Source organism: Nyctereutes procyonoides, unplaced genomic scaffold (assembly GCF_905146905.1).
Source record: "Nyctereutes procyonoides isolate TBG_1078 unplaced genomic scaffold, NYPRO_anot_genome, whole genome shotgun sequence".
Classification (NCBI taxonomy): Eukaryota; Metazoa; Chordata; class Mammalia; order Carnivora; family Canidae; genus Nyctereutes; species Nyctereutes procyonoides.
Window position 1 is genome coordinate 11081124 of NW_026575032.1, and position 23621 is coordinate 11104744.

General features: G+C 35.6%; 1 protein-coding gene across 2 annotated transcripts in view; it reads left to right on the forward strand.

Annotated features, from left to right (window-relative positions):
- Positions 1 to 23621, forward strand: part of PCDH10 (protocadherin 10) — a 61083-nt gene that overhangs the window by 34338 nt on the left and 3124 nt on the right. Inside the window, exon 5 of one of the 2 annotated variants that reach the window (XM_055316938.1) lies at positions 6912 to 7553. The exons of the other annotated variant lie outside the window; for it this stretch is intronic. Coding sequence (XP_055172913.1) covers positions 6912 to 6931 — 20 coding nt within the window. The 3' untranslated portion in view covers positions 6932 to 7553. Of the gene's footprint in view, positions 1 to 6911; positions 7554 to 23621 lie in introns of those variants that run through there. 2 annotated transcript variants of the gene reach the window in all.

Genomic DNA, 23621 nt, shown 5'->3' on the forward strand with positions numbered 1-23621 from the left:
TTGGGTTTAGATGGAAAAAAATATGCACGATTACTATGTTTTTAGCTATCTTGCATAAATCAATTTAGATAATGATAATAATCAAGGTGTATTGTCTAATTAAAGGAGCTGATACACTATCATTGTTTTTTTGCGATAGAATTCAAAGCACTCTTAATTAATCTAATTAATTAGAGTTAAAGATTTTTAAGCCAAATAAAATTGGGTTACTATAATTGTACATCTACCCTGTCAAAAATATTAGTGGTAGCTGACATGGTTGCAGTAACCCACAGAGTAGTGTGAAGGTGATTTTAAATTATACGTCCCAAATACACACAAACACATGCAAGTATATAGAAATCTCTAAAAGCCTGAGTCCTCTATCAAGAAGGAACCTGGGACGTTTCAAGGGGTTTCATTTTCTCATACAAAGATACATGAGGGTCATGGTAAACTGTCACAGTTGTGGAGTATACTTCTGGACAAATAGAAGCTCCTATTTTCAAGGTTGTTAAGTCTTTTAATTAATAACAAAGTTTGGCTTGAAAATAAACATTGAACGATACATTCTGAACCGTTCACCGATAGTAAATTCAGGGCTTTGCCAGTGCATCAACTTTACTTGATCTTAGGGGGCTCATTCGAGCTCACAAAATAAATTTTTTCTTTGCATATACCATTCTTAGTGAGAAAATTAGCTCTAATTCATGTATAATCCATAGCCTCAAATCGGTATACAGTGTTGTTTTGTTTTTTTGGGTGTTTTTTTTTGTTTTGTTTTGTTTTGTTTTGTTTTTAATTCATGAAAGACACAGAGAGTGAGAGAGACATAGGCAGAGGGAGAAGCAGGCTTCCTGCAGGGAGCCAGATGTGGGACTTGATCCCAGGGCCCCGGGATCACACCCTGGGCCAAAGGCAGACACTCAACCCCTGAGCCTCCCAGGTGTCCCAGTAAAAGGTCTTTATCACAACTAATATGTAGAAATATTGGTTGCATTAGATTCTTAGGGGAGATGGCGGCTATTGTTAAGTAACAAAAATTCAACCGAGTGCATTTTAAAGACCTAACTGGCCTTATTAAATGATTCACCAATCGGGCAGCATCGCGTCCAGCAAACACTGGGGCCCTCTGAGGAATTTTACAAAATGGAAGGTTTTTATAGAAGGAAGGTGGGGCAAGAAAAAAGTCATTAGCAAAAGGAAAGGACTGTTCCAGGCAAGGCTGCTTCTCCTTAGGGGGATAAAAAAGGGGTCTTATGCAGATTACCTCATCTTCCTTTGGGGAAGGGACAGGGCCCTTGTGTCTGACTCACTGGCACTAATTGCTAATCAGAAAGTTATCTTCTGACTGACTGACTGACTACATCTCTGGGGGTGGTTGAAACTGCATTTAGATTAGGTAGGTATGCAGCTCCAGTTGAGGAATTTGGTCTAAGTGATGTCATTTTGAAAGATGAAAAGGACAGGCAGTGATTTTCTTTTTAATAGTAGTTAAGGGTGCTAAATTTGCTAGAGTTAAAATGTCTATGAAAAGGACGCGCTCAACATGCTTGTCCATTTACTCATTTAACTGATGCAGATTTCTGTACCACAAAACTACGGTTGCCAATTCCTTATGTCTTCAAATACCCACGAATGTATCTTTTAACAAGCAGTTATTAATTGCAAATTACGTTGTAAGCATAACATACACATATAGACCAAACTGAACATTTTGGCTTTAATGTGTATTTCTTGCATGAATGTTCTCAAGGATTGTTTGAGTCATTTATTTCACAAAGTTTTCTTTCTAAAAGACTAATCAAGTTGGAACCACTTTCTCCAGATGAACTCTTAATTTCTAGATAGATTCTCTAACCCCTTAACTCTGTCAAGGTAGAATAAGAAGCAGACTGTCTGATGAAAGGAGAAACAGAAATTTAGTGTGAGGATGCTGTGAATATTATGAAATAAATGTAAGAACTCAAGTTAAGCCAAGTTCTTACAGCCACTCTAAGCTAGTATATTCGGACAAAAGAAACATATATTATATTAACAGAAGGTTTTCAGTCTTTTTATAATTCATGATAAATTATCCATTTTTTCATTGAATATATCTTAAAATTTAAAATCTTGTCAGTTTTGTGAAAAGGAAAACATTTGCAAAATGAACAATGTACAATTATATTTTAAAATATAAAAGCAATTTTTGGTTTTTTTTGTTTTTTTAATAATAAATTTATTTTTTATTGGTGTTCAATTTGCCAACATACAGAATAACACCCAGTGCTCATCCCGTCAAGTGCCCCCCCTCAGTGCCCGTCACCCATTCACCCCCACCCCTCGCCCTCCTCCCCTTCCACCACCCCTATAAAAGCAAATTTAATACTGTTCAAGGGGGAAGATAAAAGACAAATCAAGCAGCGACCCACTTTTAATAGTTAACTGCTGCTATGCTCATTTCTAGACTTTACGGTTAAGACAGAAAAAAAAATAGCCAGGTTTTTAAAAAGAATCCTCAAAAATGGCTCAAGAATAAGATAGAGGGAAGTTAAAAGAATTGATTATTCAACTGGACAGATCTCTAATGGAGGCTTGCTTTTAAACGATCTTTCAGTTTATGATATGCTTGTACTCAGGGAACAGAGGGCAGGTGTTTCTGACTTGTATAAGGGGTAATGGGCTTTAACTCTCCTCTGCTAGATTCACTTTACATATAAAGAAGTGTCCTGACCCTGAGGCTCATTAAATATTTGAATGTGCTCTGGAGTAGGTTACTGATCTCAGCCTCTGGAAGTTTTTCACTGCAGTGGGGTCTCAATCATCTGGGATATTGGAAGGCTTTTCTTTCTTTCAGTCACAAAAATAGGTTAGATGGCTTCACACCTTTCTTTTTCTTTCCTTTCTTTCTTCTTTTTCAAGATTTTATTTATTTGAGATCAGAGAGAATGAAAGAGAAAGCATGGTGGGGGGTGATTGGGCAGAGGAAGAGGAGAATCAGGTTCCCTGCTCAGCAGGGATCATGACCTGAGCCGAAGGCAGGTGCTTAACAGACTGAGCCACCTCGGTGCCCCTGTTTATTGATTTCTTAAGCTTCTGTGGTTCACATACTGTCATAAAATAGAAAGGGTATTTTGCTTCCTGTTAGGCAGGTATAGAAATGTGAATATTCAAGTCACTGAATTGCCATTTTAATATATCATAACAAATTATTTTTCACCAAGCTAATTGTACTATTATTATGCATGGTGTAAATAGGATATCAGGACTGGCATTGTTACAATTATCTTTGCAACATACATGCTTATAGTCATTGATCAGAATTTGTAAATGTTCCAAAGTTTAATATCATACTTAGGACAAATTATCAAGGGCAGTAACAGGATTCCACATATAAGGAAAGATATTTAACCTGGAACTTTCATTAAAACAATGTATGTTTAGTATATGCATATATATATATATATATATATATATATATATATATTTAAAGATTTTATTTATTTATTCATGAGAGACACAGAAAGAGAGAGGCAGAGACACAGGCAGAGAGAGAAGCGGGCTCCATGCAGGGAACCCAATGTGGGACTTGATTCCGGGACTCTGGGTTCTTGCCCTGAGCCTAAGGCAAATGCTCAACTGCTGAGCCACTCAGGCATCCCTGCATATGTATATGTTAAATACATACATACATATATATGGTAAATTGTAAAAAAGTAAATATTTGAATATCTCTTTTCCTTTAAGAGTGGTTTTTTCATCCTTAGTTCGGACAATAAATGTCTTAAATATGAGATTTCTATGACTTATTCTGAAGAATAAATGCAGTGAATGAATAAGTAGAAGTAGGGACACCTAGATGGCTCAGAGGTATTTGCCTCTCTCTGTGTGTCTCTCATGAATAAATAAAGTATTTTAGAAAGAGAATAAGTAGAAGTAAAAAGAAATACTAACAGTCCTTTTCCTATTATTTTAGATTTGACTGAAAAAAAAAATATTTTATCTATACCAAGTGACCAATTCCCTACATATGCTGATGAATAGCTAGGGGGAAAATATATTTGTGAATTGAAAAGAAAAATCGGAAAATTTTCAAGTATGCTTTCATAATTCCCAGACGTGTATAGAATACATCATAAAGCATAGAGATTCGATGTATATGACCCATTGTCTCTAGCCCGAAATGCTTCAGCAAGCGCATAGCCATAACAGTTAATGCTGTGGAATAACTGTCCTTGGCACTGACTCTAAAATGTAATAACATTGCTATGTGTGTGTGTGTGTGTGTGTGTGTATTTATACATATATAATATACATATATTTGTGTGCTACTTGTTCAGCATTAACCCAGACAGCCCTCAAAGATAATGAGTATTCAGTATTCAAACTCAGCTCTTAAAAGCCTTGAAACAAAATGTATGTGGCTATAACTTTAGTAATAATATTTATTTTCTCTAGTTTGTCTGGCAGTACTTCACATCTGGGAAATTTGCTTCAGAAACGGAGGAAATCTTTCCTCCTGATTCTACTTTGTTCTGACCTGTAATCATAGCCCTTATCACTTGTCCTCTTCAGATGGGCATTCCTGAGTTAACAGATAGGTAGGAGGAGGTAATTTAATAAAAGGCGATTGTATTATTCATACAACAGCAGGAATAGGTGCGCTTTAAATAAAAGCAGCACACATGCAACTCTAAGCAGTAATTAAAGTATGCATTTTAAGCTCATGTTTAGATTTAAGATAGCAAGCATAATGTGTGCTCAATTTCTGTTTTCTTAAAACTCTATTTTAATAATACAATTTCTTTTTCTATTTTGACTAAAACAAATGAACGCATAAGATCCATGCTAATAGCTTTTCCCATAAGTAGTCCTTTAACCTAATTAGAAATATTTTGCTGATTTAAATATGTATCAGGTTGACTAATTTCCACATTGTACAAAGATGCAGCTTTTCAGTATGTGAATTTTTACACAAAATAAGTTACTTTATAGGTTGAAGACAGGTCACTCTTGAGTTTCTTTTGTCCTTGTCCTTGAACTACTAAAAAGATGTTTCCTATAAATCAGTATTTTGAGAAAAAGCTTCATCCTGGAAGTAATATCACTAACATATTTTGAGAACACTAATATTGTTTATAGGGTTTTAATATCTCCTGAGTTTTCCATGAAAGCACAGGATTATGTCTTATGTAATTATTAATAGCGTTCCCTTTTACTCACATAATTGTTCAGTTTGGACAATAAATTATTTGATCACTGTAATTACTTGCCCAATTCATTTTATGAACTTGAATTTCTGTGGTGCTTAATTATTCTAATTTACTGAAGAATTTTAAATTCTGAGGGGTATAAACAAAATATATTCAAATCAGATATACTCAAGTTTATCATGAAACAGTATTTGAATTCAACAGCGTAGGAAAATAGGATTTAATTATTTAAAAAGGGCAGTATTATTACCAGGTAAGTTATAACTACCAGGGAGTTTTGTGTTGTAGCTAACTTGTTTTATAATTCATGATGCTATATAATATTACAAAACAAAATATGTTTTGATTGTTTTCAATACTAGTTACTATATAGAACAGGTATATAATCATTGTCACTTTATTTCTGTCAATGACGGTACCTGACTTTTACAATTTTAATTGACGTGTCTGCTAAACAGTAGCCTAGGGAAGCAATGTTTGATAGTCTGGTTCACAAAATGAGCTTCTGAAGAAAAATAAATGAGAGAATTAGGGAAAAAAATTAGGAAAAATATATAACCAAATAACCCACTTGAAATAAATGGAAATACCATAGAGGAGGAATTGAACTGACCACTATATTCTTACATTTGTGTAAAGGAACCCCAAAAAGAAACAAAAAAATCCAACTATTCACCAGATTGAAATAATTCAGTTATGCTATTTAGAGTAGTTCTTAATTCTTAATTGTCTCTCTCTCTCTCCCTCTCTCTCTATATATGTATATTATATATCATATATATAATTTTTATTACAATTGATTTTATACAACCAAAGTACCTTTTATCAAAATTGAACACAATTTTCAGTACATTTTTATTATATATCTATTGTGTGCCAGATTCTGACTGAGGGAATGCAGTTTCTGTTCTCATTGTGCTCATTGCCAAATATAAAGATTATGGATAGGTGGGAATAAATATCTATTATTATTATAAATAAATAAAATACTTAAAATAATAAAATCTAAATGATAGAATTTGGAAATTCTATTTCATAATTTAATGCATTTTATAAGACTGGGCCAAATTCAATAACTTTTTCTCTTTTCACCTTTACCTTATTTATAAGAAAACTGATTGCTTTTAGGGTATAAATTTATATATATTTTTTATTTTTCAGACATAAAAAGGTTTGATTTTTGCATAATCTCAAAGATGAGATAAAATAAACCTAGAGAATGTGAAGCACCCTTTAACTTTTTAACTACATAAGTATTTTCTGGAACAGTTTTCAGTGTATTATATATTGATTTAATATATATAACTTGACTTTATTGAACTAAACATATAGCCAGTTGTTCATAGGTATTATAAAGACTTGCTCTAGAATGTTTAAGGGCCATACATTTTTTCCCTATACTCTGATCATGCCTAAATAGTGAAGTGTAGGGATTGTCTTGTATGTCACTTAAAAATGTTAGTCTCCACATGACTGGTGGTCAGTATATAAAGTATACATCTCCCATGCAAGACTGATTTTTTAAAATATCAAAATTGTCATTTCCAGAAAGCCAAGCACCAGAATAACCTGACCATGAGAAACCAAGGTTAACACTGAAGTATTTTGACACTACATGGGTCTGTACAGGGACACAACTTATTTCCAACTGTATTTGTTTCTTTCACAATAACATGCAATTCTAAACTCCAAAACCCAGGCTCCTTTTCTTAGAGTATTTTTCTTTCTTTTTCACAGCACGGAAAAGGATATGCTAGTCAATTCTACAGGATTTACCTGAAGCAGCATGATTTGCACAAAGTCGACCAACAAAAGCATCAACTTTTCAACTTCATTATCTTGGCCATCCAGTTAGTTGTGTGTAACTGAGTATTAGATTGCCGGCGGAGTCATCGTGGCCAATTATAGGACCTGATTGCTCTCAGCAGGCCTGAGAAATGAGTTGAAATGTGCAGAACTGTAGAAACTTTAGAGGCAACTGATTTTGCCTCTCCGATCAGTGTGTGCCTGTTTACAGCACTATATATCTTTCTCTCTCCAAATGTCACTGAGCCCTTTAGATGTTTATATTCACCACGAGAAGCCAGTCATAAAGATAAAGGAAATTTGTGCATTATAAATGCAATATCACTGTTTTAAACTTGACTGTTTTATATTATTTTTGTGTGATCAAGTGTTCCCCAAACTATTCCAACTTTACAAGAGAGATTGTGATTATGTTCTTTTCACCTGTGGGTTATAAAAAATGTTGTATTCTGAAGACCCACAAAATATCAAAGACATTCTGTAGTTTATACACCGTGTTGCAAAGTGTTTACTGTACTATTTCAAAGCTTCTAAATAAATATAAAATATATATATTATATTATATAATTTTCCTAAAATGTGGTACAACTCAGTTGGTTTTTAAATGGATTCATACAGTCCACATCATATAGTAAAGTAAAAGGTAATTCAGGGTCCCAAAGATAAACTTATTAAGAAAAAAACAATCCTTAATAATTTCCTCCCAATTTTCATATCTTATTCAGCCCTGTTTTTCCTTGTTTAAAAGAAAATGAAGCTCTAAGCTACAAAATTTTGTCAAGAACTCGTACTGAATTTTCAATGCCAAAGATATAGCTGTCGATGTTATCAGAAGAGCACTGAACATGTAATATCAAAATAGCTAACAATCTACATTCTTTCGATTCTATTTCTATGGCTTTGAATTTAGAATCGTTTAAAGCTTTTATAAAGTATCTATAAATTCATCTGTATTTGTGGTTAGGAAAAAACAAAAACAAACACTGGGTGTCTGTACATTTTGTGATGTAAAACACGTCATTAAGATTACTATTTTAAGAGTCCTCAACCACATGACTCACACAGAATTTTATTTTACATAGTTTTGCATAGTTTGTGACTCCTAATAACACACAAATATCAAATTTATTTATAACTCTATATGAATATATAGAGATATGTTGATATCTGAACTGGTAAAGAGTAACTATAAGATACAAGGGATCTCTAAATTTAAAGTAAATAAATTTGGAGATAGAAGCAAGGTACATTATTGCTTCAGTATTATCTTACATGTGAAAGTTTTATCTCTTAAACATAGTCAGTGTTTTATTAATAAGAAACATCCTCATGAGTCAGCTTTGAAAGGTTAAGCTTGCCTCTTATTTTTGTCAATGAAGTTAATTATTAAATCCATTAAGATGTATTTTCTTTTCTTTTACCTATTTTTTTTCTTTTTTCCTGCTGTTGTTGATTGCTTAACTAAGAGAGATATTACGAGAGAAAAGAATTCTCATAGCTCCCCTCTCAAAAAGCCTTCAATATATCTGAATGTTTGCCCAATCCAAATCACAAATCAATTTGGCAATATTTACCTTCATCATCAAATGATCTTATGAATTCAGGATATTTTGAGCTGTGCTATATTATTAAAGAACAGATTAAAACTTAACACATAAGAAATGTTTCCCACCCACTCCGTTTTATGGTCACTTAAATGGGAATATTTTCCTTCTATTTAACATTAAAATGTATATGTATATTCATAAGTCCTTGATATGTGTATATTTGAGTGGCATTTTGTCATCACTCATTTGACTGTTATCAAATTATAGATATTAATATGTCATAATCCCAATCATCTTATATACTGAAATAATATATGTAATGTTCCAGCCTTTTGGGGACCCTTTGAAAATATATAAAACTAATCCATCATATATGACACAAAAAGCACATACATTCACATAGCTGCAGCAGTAACATTTTCTCAAACTTTTGGCACTACTACATTAATATTTTGAATGATAAACTATTTTAGTAAGGATATCTTTCTATATAATTTAGCTGGAAAAACGTCTGTTTGTTGTAATTACTTTTTAAACAAGAAAATGATTTTCTTGTTGAATCACTCTGCTTTAATTAAAACCTTTCATTCATCATTTTACAATTATGGGGGAAAACACACATCCATCTGCTTTATCACATTATGCATTAAAAATAAGATGATACTCACTTCAAATATTATAGTTATATTCATTCATGCAACTCTAAGAAAGTTTCTTTAATTATTTAGCCTTTTATGTCAATTTATATAATCTCCCTTGAACAAATGTCTTATGCCATATATTTATGCATTAGTTTTTTTTATATGTCATGGTAACAGTTCTCCTAATTTGCATTTAAATTCTTAAATTATATCGTTAATCTCCAAAAACAAACAACAAAAAACAAAGAAGTTTTACCTAATTTGGGGGAAAAGTAGAATTACTTAAAACAAAATACCAAATGTTTAGTTATTAATCAATTATCTATTGCATCCAGAATAAATCAGAAATTACAATAGAGTAAGGATATCACCTAGCAATTGGCTAAAATGTTATTTACCAATGATGAGGGACTCTAAAACAGAAAAATGCAATCCACTGATAATAAGGTGTCAAAAAAACACTTATTAGATTAGTATGAAAAGGAATTTTAAAATAGTTTTTCTGTTTAATCTAGTCATCCTAATATCCAATTTTACATCATTTTATAAATATCAAAGGAAAATAATATCTAAATTATTAGTCAATATTTCATAGGTAAATTATTTCCAAAATGAATAATCATGGCATTTACTCCTTGATAACATGGTTAGTTAAAAGTAGTAAAAATGTCAAACTATTTTCCTGTGGAAACAGTATCTTAATGTTTCAAAGGTATGTCAAACGACAATTTTTTAGAAATCTTTTATCCACATGTAAAATTCTAATTTTTACCTTGTGAACATAATTCTGTGAAATCATTTTAAATCCAAAATTTAAATACCACATCAGAATTACTTTGCAGACATAATGGTATCCCTGTAAGTGTATCATCTTTCTTGGGAAATATGAAGGAAATATGTACATTCTGTTTTTTGAAGATATTAAATGCAATGCCTTTATCAAACATTGCAAATAAGTGCTATAGTAGAAGATTTAAATATTTTCATTATTCATCCTCTTGCTTCATCTCTTAATAGTGTTATAATTTGCCAGCACATCTCCTGTAACGTAGAAACTCTCCTACTTCTCCGATAAAGGAGGAACAGAAACCCTCACAATTCTCAACATAAACTTTAATAACTGCATGTAAATTGTATCATTTCACCTTACCAAAGTATTTGCTGGAGTAAAGGTACTATTTAATATAATTACTCAGTCAGAATATTGCAAATGTTAGGCAGGATAATGAAAATTACTTACAGTACTGACTGATGAGAGAACTGTTAACTGTCATTGCATGTGGTTTTCTTTCACCCCCTCATATTTCTGTGTGTGCTTTGAATACCCGAGGAACTCAAAAATATTTAAAACATTGGTATACTTGATAATTTTTCTGAAAATCCTATATTTTTCATATTGCAATTTCTTGGGTTCTTTATCTTTTTCAACTCTAATTTTGTAGTGGTAAAGGCTTTGCACTTAACATCCTTTTTATGTTCCTTTTTAACAAGGAAAAACAGAAAATGACAAAATTCCATATTTTTTACACCATGGAATAGTAAAATTATTTTATATATTGTTAGCACTTCAAGGAATTACCCTCTGCTAGGTTGAACAAAATCCTTATACAGTAATTTGTGAAACTACTGTTCAATAGAGTTTTTTTTTTTCTTCTAAAACTTGGCATAGGTTTTAGATTATAGCATTCTATGAGAATGCTGGTAGATGGGTGCCGCCAGAGTATTGCAGGCAATAATATGACTAAAATTCTAATACTTTAGTGTGCATGCATGTATTTCTAATCACTGTTATTTTTTAAGTATTTGTAAAATTAGAAAAATGACTTTTATTTCTTGAAAACTTGTCACATGCTTAGTTTGAAGTTTTACACTCCAGATGTTTTTGAGTTGCATGAAAATTTTGCATTAATGATGCAAATATTAAAATTTCACATGAGACTCAAAAATGTCTGAATGCTAGAACTCAGACTTCCAATACATCCGTACATCATAGAGCTGAAAGTAAGCAGGGAATTTCAGCTCTAAACACATTTTCGAGACAGTTATCTGTGAGTGAAAACAGGGTATTATAACGAAAGATGAGTTTAAATCTTAACTATAGTGTTTGTTACTGTGAATGCTATAATAATACATAAGTAAAATGAGTGTAAATGTAATATATTATTTTATACTGCTGTATACATATGAAATAAATAAAACTAGGATACATATTATGCCATTTTTCCATGCATCGATCTTCCACTGACGTCTGTGGGAGCTTTGAATAAAAATCAGTGGCAAAATATGGCCCTAAGTTTAAAAACAACTAATGCTGATTTAGTAGTTTTAGTCTTAATATAACAGGTCTAAGGGGACATCTGTTCAAAACTGAGTCTCATTCGAAGAAACATATGCTAGGTTTAAAGGATTTCATGATATTTATACTTTTGAAAGTAGGCATTTAGTTCCATATGATTCTCATGATACCCACAATGAATATTTTAAATATATATTTTTCCCACCTAATGTTATATTTTGTTTTTAATTTTTTTGATTCGTAGTAATACCAAGGGTCCACAAGGAATGATATAGAAGTTGTACACAGGATATGAGTGCCTTCAAGCAATAAGAGGAAAACGTTTTATCTAAACTTTTAGAAAGAAATTATTTCATATTTAAAGTCAATGGAATCCTAAGAAAAAATAAAATACAGAAGGGTATCACTATTCAAGAAGAAAATATAAATTATAGATTTTTATAATGTAAGAATAATCTGAATGAATCTTGCAGAAATTTGCATTCTGAAACAGTTAAAGGTAATAGAAGAAACGTGCTTTGTAATTTCATATGTGGTTTACGTAACTGATTTTCTAGGGTTCAGACTATACATATCTGGACAGAAATTCATTTTGTGAAGAGACAAGGGATAGGACTAGAAATTTCTCTTATTTGGACATCGAATAAAGCCAACCCTACGGTGGAAAAGAAATAATTGAAATATGCAGGAATGATGATTCTCAATAAAATGTTGACAGCTATAACTACAAGTTACTTTTCTCCCCTAGACCTGTACCTCCTATTCCTCACTTTTACCCTTTCTAGGAATCATATCACAGACTCTTCTATTTAAGCACTATTATGAATTTTCAGACATAAAAATTAAATATTATTAATTACACACCTATATTAAGGCCCAACAATAAGGGGAGGTAAGAATGCCTAGTAGTAATATCTACCTTTATGAAAGTTCTAGTTTACTTTGAGAACCAAAGAAATTATAGGAAAATATTAAATAATTAAATGATCAAATAATTAAGTAATCAAAGTTTTGGTCAAAAACCAACTGTGGGTCACGAGAGTAATTCAATGTATTAAGATGAAAACCTAAAAACAAAACTATAAGTAAATAGAATAGAAAAAATGTAGAGTAGAAGAGTATAAAAAAGCATCACTCATGGTAAAAATAAATAATTGTTTGTGAAACATTTTTTTCTGATACATGTGTGAAATAGGTCACAATGTGAAATATATTTCTTGCTGTGAATCATTGCCCAAATGTTTGAAAAACACTACACCATATGATCACTCTTTCAAATTTAAATTTATTTAATGCTGTAGAAAGTCAGGGAAGATCTTTTTAAAAAGTTCTTTCACATCTGAATCTTGATCTTTAGCTTTGTAAAATATGAAGTACACTTAGCTGTAAAAGTCTTATGAGAATTAAGTGAACTGATATATGTGAAATGCATAGCACAATGCTAATGCGTATTAGTTGGTGTATTTTATTATTAATATCATTTTTCATCCCTTTATCGCTATTCTTAATTACCAAAAGTATGGAATATAGTCTACAAATGGAAATCAATCCTTTCACAAAACTCCAGACTGCTTCCAAGTTGTATTTAAGCAGTGCTTATTGCAAATTCTCAAGATTAAAGTTGACTTGCCTTTGGCATCCACTCATCAGCTCAGTTCAACTTTGCCTCTCTATTTATTGGTGGGATGGAGTCAAGGAAATAAAACTCACAGCTGCTGAGTTCCAGTCATTTCCCTTTGCAACTCTCAAACAGCCCTCTATTCCTACTATGAAAAATATATATGTATGATTGCACTAGGATATATTTACCTGATTTTTCTCCCTCAACCTCCAATGTGCTTTTTGAATAACTTTCTATTTCCATGCAAATAAATGTTTGTTGGAGTTACTGAATAATTGACAGAATGATATTTTTTGCATACGACTTATATTATAAAATGAATTTGGGCAGTGTGAAATAACAAAAAATCAACTGAGTAAATTTTAAAGATCTGACTGGCTTCATCGAACAATTCATAAATCAGGCAACATCCCATGTGGCAGACAGAAGAGAGCTCCAAAGGGCTACAGAAAGGGAAAGGTTTTAAAGCCAGGACAAGGGAGTTATAAACAAAATAAAGGATTATTTCAGGCAAGGTCATCTCCCTTTGGGGGATAAAAGGGTCTTATTATGTGGATTACTTCACTGGTGGTGAGCAGAACATTCCAGGCTGATTGATTAAGATTGCATTCCTGGGGAAAGTTGAAACTGCAATTAGGTTAGGAATAAAGCCCCCATTTGGTGATGTGGGCCTAGCAGAAGTGACTCCATTTTGGACCTGTGGTTTCCTTTTTAACAATTCCTTCCTTTGATCAGACTGTCAGCTTGACTGAGAGGTGTGATCAAAATTCAAGGTATTAGCACCACTCTCAGCTACCGCCTGGCAGCTTCTGTTGTTTCTTTTTGTGGAATCCATAGGTCACAGTTCCAGGTTCACAGTCCTTAAATTTGCCATTCTCTTTGCTTCTTTTCTGGAATACCAGTCTTAGGGAGATCATTTTCTTGGTGGTTAGCAGCTGTGAACGTGCATTTAAGGCTTTTGAGAGAATACAATGCACTAGGGAGATTATTATGATTTTAACAGGATAATTTTTAATGTTTGGAGTGAACTTTGGAGCCATGGTCTACAAAACCCAAACCGATCAAAATCAAATAAGTCACAGAAAGACCCCCACTAGAGCAGTCACCTTTTTAAGGCAAATGGCTCGCTCAGGGATCTTCTGTAACAGAGTTTCAACTTCTCCAGAAGTGTTAATCCATGGGGAGCAGGTGGTGTTTGCCACAATCCAGACACCTCCTCACTCAGCTAATGGGTAATTGAGGGCAACAACTTTGGTCAGAAAGGCTAAGGATCCTTAGTGGGTAGCTATTATCTTAGCAACAGATTCTACTCTACCTTCAAAAATAAAGGAGAGGTTTCTTATCATATTCTCATTGACATTTATCCCTAACCATGGAAGTATGGCCCTGCCAAAGGGAGCACATCCTGAGTCATGAATGCCTCCTGGGAGGTCCTTTCTAGCTAGATGGTGTAAATTCAGGGGAACCAGCTAATGAGATGTCTTAGTTAGTTTGTGGAAAATTAGGGGTACAGTTGGATAACCTAAGTGGTATTGCCCAGGTATGCACCAGCCATCTAGGTATTCAGGTCCAAAGAGAATGGTGAGCACCATAGACAAAAACAAGCCCAACTAGGGCACCAACCATTCCCATTAAGGAAGTCCTATTAATGGATTCATTCATGGAGATTGGTGCATTTGCCCCTTCACCCCAGGGGTCAATTAGATTTTCAGCACACTCAGAGAATAAATCTCGCAGCCTAAAATAAAAAAGTTATTCTAAATACCTTGCAAAGATGGGTGCCACTGGAGAGATCTATTAATGCAGGGGAGGCCAGAGCTGATCTAGACACTCAAGGGAATGTGAGAGTGTGATTATATGAAGATTTACATAGGTATGTGAGTTTAATTGCATAACTACAGTTATAATCGGAGAGAAGAAAAAAACAAGGCACTCGATGTCCTGTTCATAATAGTTGAACTTGGTAAAAGACTTCTAAGAGGGATTGACTGAAGCTCATCCCCATCACCAATGGTCTAGGAAGTATAGATGAGGATGTTAGCTCTCCAGGCCAATGCCAGAGTGAAGAAAAGAAAGAGAAGAAAATAGCTTTCATGTTCAGTTAAAGGATGAAGTTTTGACCTGGCGTCTTGAGTGGAAGAAGTCTACACGAATGTCAGCTACTTGTATTCCTTGTCAGTTTGAGTCGGGGGTCTTCAGTATCTGTACTGGACCAACTGTCAAGTAAAGCTTTCTTTGGCTGTGAGGTGTGTACCATGGACTCAGTGCCTTCTAGTTTTGCAGCAGTGTCGGTGGTGAGAGTGCTTGTAAATCCCTTCTAGTGGAGCTCATGGGGAGTCCTCTGATGATGTTTCCAGAATCATATCCAGTGGCCAGACTTCAGGTCTTTAGATAATGACTAATAGGATCTTTTGAATTGGGATTTGGGAAGACTTCTTTAACCTGTCTATACCTTTTAGCCTAAGACATTAAATACTTATAGTAGCTAGCCATACTAGCATGCAACAAGGGATCAGCAGAAAGTTGTATACCAATAGACATTGGTCTACTGATGACTATCTCATGTAGAGTTAGTTTATGTTTCCCAAAGGGGGTCTGTGAACAGTCAGCGAGGCCAAAGGAAATACCGTAGGTCAAGGGAGTCCAGTAGTTTCAACAAATATGGAGATTTTGAGTTTGACGATCCCATTAGTTTTCTCAACCTTGCTTGATGATTGAGGATGATAGGGACAGTAATGATTCCTAGAAGTTTGCAAGGTTTTTGTTAAGGCTCATACGATTTGTCTAGTGAAGTGGGTGCCTCGATCACTGGAGATTGCAGAAGGAAATCACCAAATGAGAAACACGTTCTCTAATAATTTCTTTCCACTGTGAGCATCAGCCTGTGGCAGGGGAAAGCTTAAAACTATCTGGAAAACATACATAAAATAACAAGTACATATCAATATAACCCACACTAACTGGCAATTGAATGAAGTCCAGCTAAAGTGCTCAAAAGGACCAGAGGGAGTAAGTCCAAGACCCTGTTGGGACAAAAACAGTATCTCCAGGATTATGAACTTGACAGGTTAGATGTTGGTATTAAACTGTTTGCACATTTAAAAAAATAGTTATTCATGAGAGACAGAGAGAGAAAGAGAGAGAGGCAGAGGGAAAAGCAGGCTCCATGCAGGAAGCACAATATGGGACTCGATCCCGGAACTCAAGGATCACACCTTGGGCGGAAGGCATTCAACTGCTGAGCCACCCAGATGTCCCATGTTTGGACAATTTTAAAGAAGTTGCTACACCAATGTCTATTCATAATTTGAATCATCTCAAAGGCACCATGGAGGATAAAGGAATACAAAAACTGAATATTGAGGTTTACTAGGGAGCCAGGAAAAACTGTTATCTTGGGTTTCCCATAGCTCCAACTGTTTACTTAATTTATAGCCACTGTTTGCCCATCTTATTTTTTTCTGATTCAGGAGCAGACAATTGCTATGTCATAAGAATGCCAGGGTGACAAAAGTCTGGCAATGAGGGGTTATTTTTTTGCTGAAGCAGAATGGAGTTTAGTCCTGAGTTGCAACTTTTATAGACTCTTGTTGCTGTCTGTGCATGAAAGTTAGCTAGAGCATTTCCCTGATATTCAGGGTCAGTCCTTTTAGTGTGGGCTTCAATTTTGATGACAGCAATTTCAGAAGGTAAAAGAATAGCAGTAAGAAGTTCATTTACTTGTCTGTTTTTTTGATTGGGGCCTGGTTATGGTGTTACTATCCAGTAAGGAAGGACTGCTTGGGAGGAGGAATCTCCCACGGGGTAAGTCGCCTCAACAAGCAGAGCCCCAGTCCCCAGTGGTTCTAATTGTAGACTTCTTGAAATTGTCATTTCTTAGCTTGGCAGATGATGTTCTCTAGAGCTGGCCTTGGGTTGTTCAAAATTGTTTTATTTTCCTCTTTTTAATTAATAAAAATATTTAGTTCTTGATTATGAAAACTAGGTTTTTAAACTTATCACCAAAATAAAGCAACTCATATTAATCTGTGATTAAATTAGTGTTTCTAAAAGGGCACTTGTATGTTTAAGGGAACTAGATTAATCCATGTAAAAACTTCTATTGAGAATATTGTGTAGATGAAGACACTTTTTGTTTTGCTTCATCATACATATTTACTTGGTTTGGGAGCAGTTGCTAATCCTTGGGTCATTGCTCACCTAGTTTGCCTGGGAATAAGAAACATTTAATGAATGTTGCAATTATCTAATTTGGAACACCATCTCCATGCTCTTGCTTCCTTTATCGTTGTGAGTGACTCTTCTCTTTATCATGAAAAAAAGGAAAGAAAACAAGCATTGGTGTGGTAATGCATAAGCCTGAAACTGAATTTTATTCTAGAAGTGTGAGGATGTTTAATATTCTCAGTTGTGTTTCTAATTAATAATGGAATCAGTGGCCAACTTCAAGGTTTTCTGGTAATACATTTCTCTCAAAATTGGTATCTGAGTGTGTGTGTGTGTGTGTGTGTGTGTGTGTTGGGGAAAAGTATTAACCAACACAAAAGAGACTCATGGAGGAATGCATGAAGAAAATCATCTTATAGGCAAACATATACATTTTGTGCCACTCTATTAATTAATCTTTAGACTATTTAGAATGCCTGATTGGAAAGTAATGGTATATTTGATCTTCAACAGGCTGGCATGGGTTTTTCCACACATGGGCCATCAATGATTAATTTCTTCTGGCACCGTGTGGTAACCACCCTTATTTTATGCTGGGCTACACAGACCACAAAGAGACAACGCAATGGTCATAATAAAATATACCAAGTAAGTTGACTTAGAGAAAAAAAGTGAGACATGAGAGAGGAAAAAGAGGGAGAGAGAATGCAACCAATTGTCTTCCCTCCCCTCATTCTCCAGTAAGTTTTAAGAGACTGAGAAGCAGTTATGATTTTTAAAGTTCATGTAGTCTCATACATACGTAAGTTAAAACAAGGAGAAAACTAATGAAAATGAACAATGGTTGGGCAATGCTAGCTAAACTATAGTAAACAATGAGATAAAGTGATATACCTTAGGAAGGACTAAAACAGAGAAAGGCAATATGAATTTTGTTTTAAAATATAGGAACACCCAACTATCTCATTGGGATGCTTCTGTAGATATGTGTAGGTATGCGTTCTATACGTCCATTGTTTCTCTGACAAAGGATGTACAGATTTACATGATAGTGTCGCAAATATTTTAAGGTTAAGGTGTCTCAGTGATCTTAAGAAAATGCACTTGCAATTATAGGGACTACAACAGGGGGAAAACTGGAAATGCCGCTAAGGGATCATGCAGAAGCATGTGACCCTGGCATAACATTAAAGGAACCTAGAAGACAGGTTTACAACACTGTGTTTATTAGTCAAGAGTATTGCTGCTGAGGTGGAGTGAATGATATTGGGCATTTTTCAAGCTTAGATATAGTTTGAATGTAAGACTTCTTCTAACACTCCAGAAGAGTCTGTTCCAGTATTAGATATAATAATAATTAAAAGATGAAAATAAATGCTGCAAGTAATGTTGCATTATGATTTAGAGGATGTTATGAGGTAATTCATAACAATAAAGAAGAGAAACAAAAATGGAAATTGGGGTAATGAGAGACCCACTGTTGTAAATCTCTAGCTAGGAAGCAAGTGAGCACAGGTAACTTAGAGACGGGACTAGTACACATGGAGGAGGAAGGACAGAATGGAGAGACACAGTTCAAAAAACAAATAGATGGTATTTCCTCCCTGATGAGACAGTCAGCTGACTGATGAGGGAGAGGGAGAAATGAATGACTGGGGTTTTTATATACCAGAGTGATTGTGCTGCCTTTAAGCACACAACATAAAAGGAAGAAAAGGGCAATCTTATTTGTAGGAGGGCTTGTTAATTTTCTCATTATTACTCAATTTTTAAAAAAGATTTTATATTTATTCATGAGAGACACAGAGAGAGGCAGAGATACAGGCAGAGAGAGAAGCAGGCTCCCTGTGGGGACCCCATGTGTGGGACTCGATCCCAGGACCCTGGGATCACGACCTGGGCTGAAGGCAGACCCTCGACCACTGAACCACGCAGATGCCCCATCACTCAATTTTTGCTAGCTGCTTGCTATCCAAGTGGAACTTGAACTGCATTATATTTAAAGATATTCAGAGAATTTTAGATTTTTACCATTTTATCAAATGATAGCCAGTCTCATGACCTGAGCCGAAGGCAGACACTTAACTAACTGAACCACCCAGGCCCCCCTAAATTATAACTCTTAAGTTGATTTTTTTCCCTTATGTTATTTGAAAATAATTCTATAAATATGTAATATGTAAATTAGAAATATTTTTAAACTTTTTTCCCCCCCGTGCGACTTTGGCTAGTGCATATGCCAAAAGTGGTCTTGCCTAATTTAAAAAGGAGGCAAATTAAGTCAAAAACCTCTGGCTGTTTGTGTGACATGCATGATAGATACTACATAATAAAGAGGAAGACATATAAATAAAAATAAATATAGACATAATAATTGTTTTTAAAAAGCTATTTATTTTTCCTTTCCATCTGCTCAAATAACATTTTCAGCAAATATTTTTGAAAAAAGTCATAATACCTTCAGGTTGTTTGCCCTGTATTCATCAACTCCCATCTAAATTCTATTAGCAATTAATTTTCTTTTCTTTTCTGTTCTTTTCTTTTTTCTTTTATTTTCTTCTCTCTTCTTTTTTCTTTTCTTTTTTTTCTCTTTTTTCTCTTTTTCTTTCTCTGTGATCCTCACAGAATCATAAACTTTTAGTGCAGAGCAGGTCCTTGAAAATATTCTTGTCCTTAACATACCTATGAAGACAAATAAGACAAATATAGACCCACTGATGAAAGAACATAACCATAAACTTAGTGTCCCAAGCCTTTATCTTGACTGAATTCTTAACCTGCACCAGGCTGCATTTCTAGTCTCTGAGTCTTATTTTTACTTGAAATCCTAGGAGTAACTATATTTAAAAATATAAAAATAAGTTATAGCATCTAGAACTACACTTTATATTTTTAAATTTCAATGCTCTCTCTATGCCACATGCTCATTTCTAAGGATGATTCTCATGTATAAGGCACCGTGAAGTGTGGCCTAAGAAACTAGAGTCCTTTTATATTTAGAATAAAATGTTGTTTTAATATATGCATTTTTATTCCTTTTAACCAACATGTTATGTTGGCAGCGAATAAGCAAAACTGGAGTCAAGCTAATATGAGTACATCTTCCAGAGAAATCCCATTTAACAACTGCTACTTCACCAAGAATAGGTCTGAATCCTCTGTCTTGATAAAATCGTTATCATTCCAGCTAATACATTCACCCAACAGCTCAGTTTACTTCAATTAATTTAATCAAATACTAAATGAAAAATAAGAAAGAGGGTAAAGGGTGACTTCCATTGTTGACTCTTCACCCTGTTGGTGAGGGAGAGATTTCCACCTTAGGGTTTGAGGATGGGGAACACATAACAGGACACTGGACAGACAGACCAAACTGATAACAATTTATGAGTCAAATATTCTCACAGCCTGGGGGAGAAGGACACTTTACAGAACACAGGGCCACCTTTCTAGGAACTACGAGAAGCAGGCTTCTTTGGTATCCAGGGGTGGGGGCTCTTCCGTGTTTCCCACTGGAGGATGTGATCACGGAGAATTCAATGGAGCTAGCAGGGAAATGAAACCACACAACCTGAGAACCACACTCCTGGTCCCCCTGATAAGCAGAGCTGTTTGGCTCAGGGATCTTATCCTCCAGGGTAGAATGAAGACCTTGGGGATAGACCCTTCAAGGCGCTCCTAGATATGCCAGATGTCAAGGTGGCACATAATATTGGGCTTTAATTTTAGTCCTTATACCGTGATTGATTCCTTGATGTCTTGACATCAGTTTTTACCTTGGTGATGAACTGAGACTTCTGGGTAGCAGAAGTACCTCTCCAGGACATGAAGTAGGCACTTGACCAGGAGGAAGACAGTGTGATGAGAAAAACAACTATTTTGAGTTGCTGCCTAGGCATTTCGCAGTACAATTACCCTGCTCATGCACACAGTCTGGATGTTCAGATAAGGACCAGAGCTTCGGGTTCCCACCAGAAGTTCCTGCTTTGCTTTTCCTGGGGCACCTTTTAAAATAACCACTTAGAATTAAGCCAGTGAAAAGTCAGTGATGTCCACGACAACCATTGTCTAGGTGTCTGTCACCCTGCTCTCTCATTTCCTGCTTACTCATGGCCTGGGACAGGGGACTGTCTTTTCCCTCCCTCCCTGAGATCTGTAAGCAATGAAACCTTGTGACTTTATTTCTTTTGTGTGAGTGTATTGAAACTGTGTTTTTGATCAAAATGACCCTGGGTTCATTTCCCCAAAGTGGGTGCTCGGATACTGAGGAGCTATCTGCCAACCTTGTGGGGATGGCTTTTGCCTCCTCATTCAGCAGATCATAATCTGCATATTTTTAATTTGATACATCAGCTATGGGCCGCCAACACAGAGAGTCACAAAGTGAGGTGACCTTCAAAAACGTGAACTTTAAAGGTGTTTCCTTTATGGCCAATAAAGGAAATTGAGGAACTCATCTGGCATTAGCACAGGGAGTACATGTCCCCAGGGGATGTGGATTTAGATTAATCCATGCCTGTGGCAATAGCAGAGGGTTATTTGCTTTCTTTGGAATTCTTTGAAGGGGTCATTAAGCCTCTCATTTAAACTGGCTGCCTGGGGTCTACAGGGGACATGGAGATCATATTGAATGTCTTCTTCAAGAGCCCAACATTGTCTGTTTTGAGAGGTGAATTTAATGCTTTGGTCAGGATCAATTATCTCTGAAATTCCGAAGGGAACAATAGGAGTGTCCTGGTGAGGCCTTGAATTGTGGCCTCAGTACACTTAGTGACATCTCTTACTTTGATTTATATTTTAGGTCGCAGTGAGACAAGAGGTTCCCAAAGTCCTTTACCTCCAGGGAACAATTCTTATATAATACACCAAGAGTTTATAACAATGTACATATGGAGCCATTTTCTGACCAGGGTATCCAGTGCTAAGATGAATGCCTGATGTATGGTCAACTGTGCTGACCCTTAGAGCATGCATTTATCAGGGACATCCTGGATGCGAAATGAAAAGCAGCAACATTCCAAGTTCCATCATATATAACAGTGGCAATATGGTCCATAAAGTATATAGGTTCTGATTAATTATTCACAAACTTGCTCCTGCAGGGCTCTCCATGTTGCTAAGGGGTCTGGGAGAGGGCTGACCTCCTCTAATACCATGGCATCTGGCCAGGATCTGAGGAGTGGTGAGGCACCGTTCTCCTTGGCTTTGCACTATTCACCATTAGAGTGGTGGCACCAGTCCATCCCCAAATAATGGAGAGGTGACACAACTGCTGTTTCAATGAAAAAGCCCCTAGCCAATGTGCCTGGGGCTTGTCGTAGTGCTGCTGGTTACCAGCATGTCAAAGGGCTCATCTTCTAATCATGGGGCCTGATTGCCCGGCTGGCTCCACAGATAAAAGGATTTTATTGGAGGTAAATTCTCACTCTGGGGACATTGCCTAACCCCCTTCCCCACCCCACCCCCACCCCCCAAAAAGGAGACAGCTGTCTACAGCAGTTGCTGGGCTCCCAGACATCTTCCCTCACCTATCCAGAAGGATTGCACGGGGTCATAAGTTGCCTGTGGACTTCTGATAAAGGAGACAGACTGATATATGTGGTAGTTGTTGGCCATGTACTGAGAACTCTTCTGCAAACAGTCCATCATGGACTCTGAGCATCTATTCTTTCATGTCAAGCTGGCCATTATGCCTTGGGTCATGGAACCAGCACTCATTAGACCTGCACAGTTATCAAACGCTCTGTTCTACAGGCTGCAGTCAAATATGACTCTCTGGCATATCCCATGTGGAAGGAAGAGACCAACAGCAATTTATTCATCACAGGTAGTCACAGCCCTGGGGTGGAAGGTGGCAAGAAGGATGCTGCGCATCCACACGGGCTTGCACTCAGAAAGAGTGAACAGCCAGGGGCTGTAGGAGGCAGGCTTTGTGGTATCAAGGTGTTCCCTGGTTCTGCTGAGATAGGATTGGCTGTTTGAATTGGCTTGTTCTGCAAGCTTAGAAGGAACCAACACCTATCTTCATCTCGTCCCCCTGAGAAGTAGGGTTGTCTGCCTAGGGTGTCTTAACTTTGGGAGCAAAGCAGAGAGAAAAACTGGGGAGTTGGATTATTTGATGTTTTCCTAGTTGTGCCAGATGTCAAGGCAACATATAAATTGGGCTTAATTTTGGTTATACCATAACAGTGAACAGTTACACTGTTTGATAGGACCAAAATCCCTGAGAACCCTTGAGGAATTTAGATCTTGGTCAGGCTTATTTCAAGGCAAACTTGTCAGATAGTAAGGTTAGGTTCTTTGAGAGGTTTTCCATATTGTCTTCCAAAGCAGAATATTTTTCCAAAGTGGAAACTAAACGTTTTATGA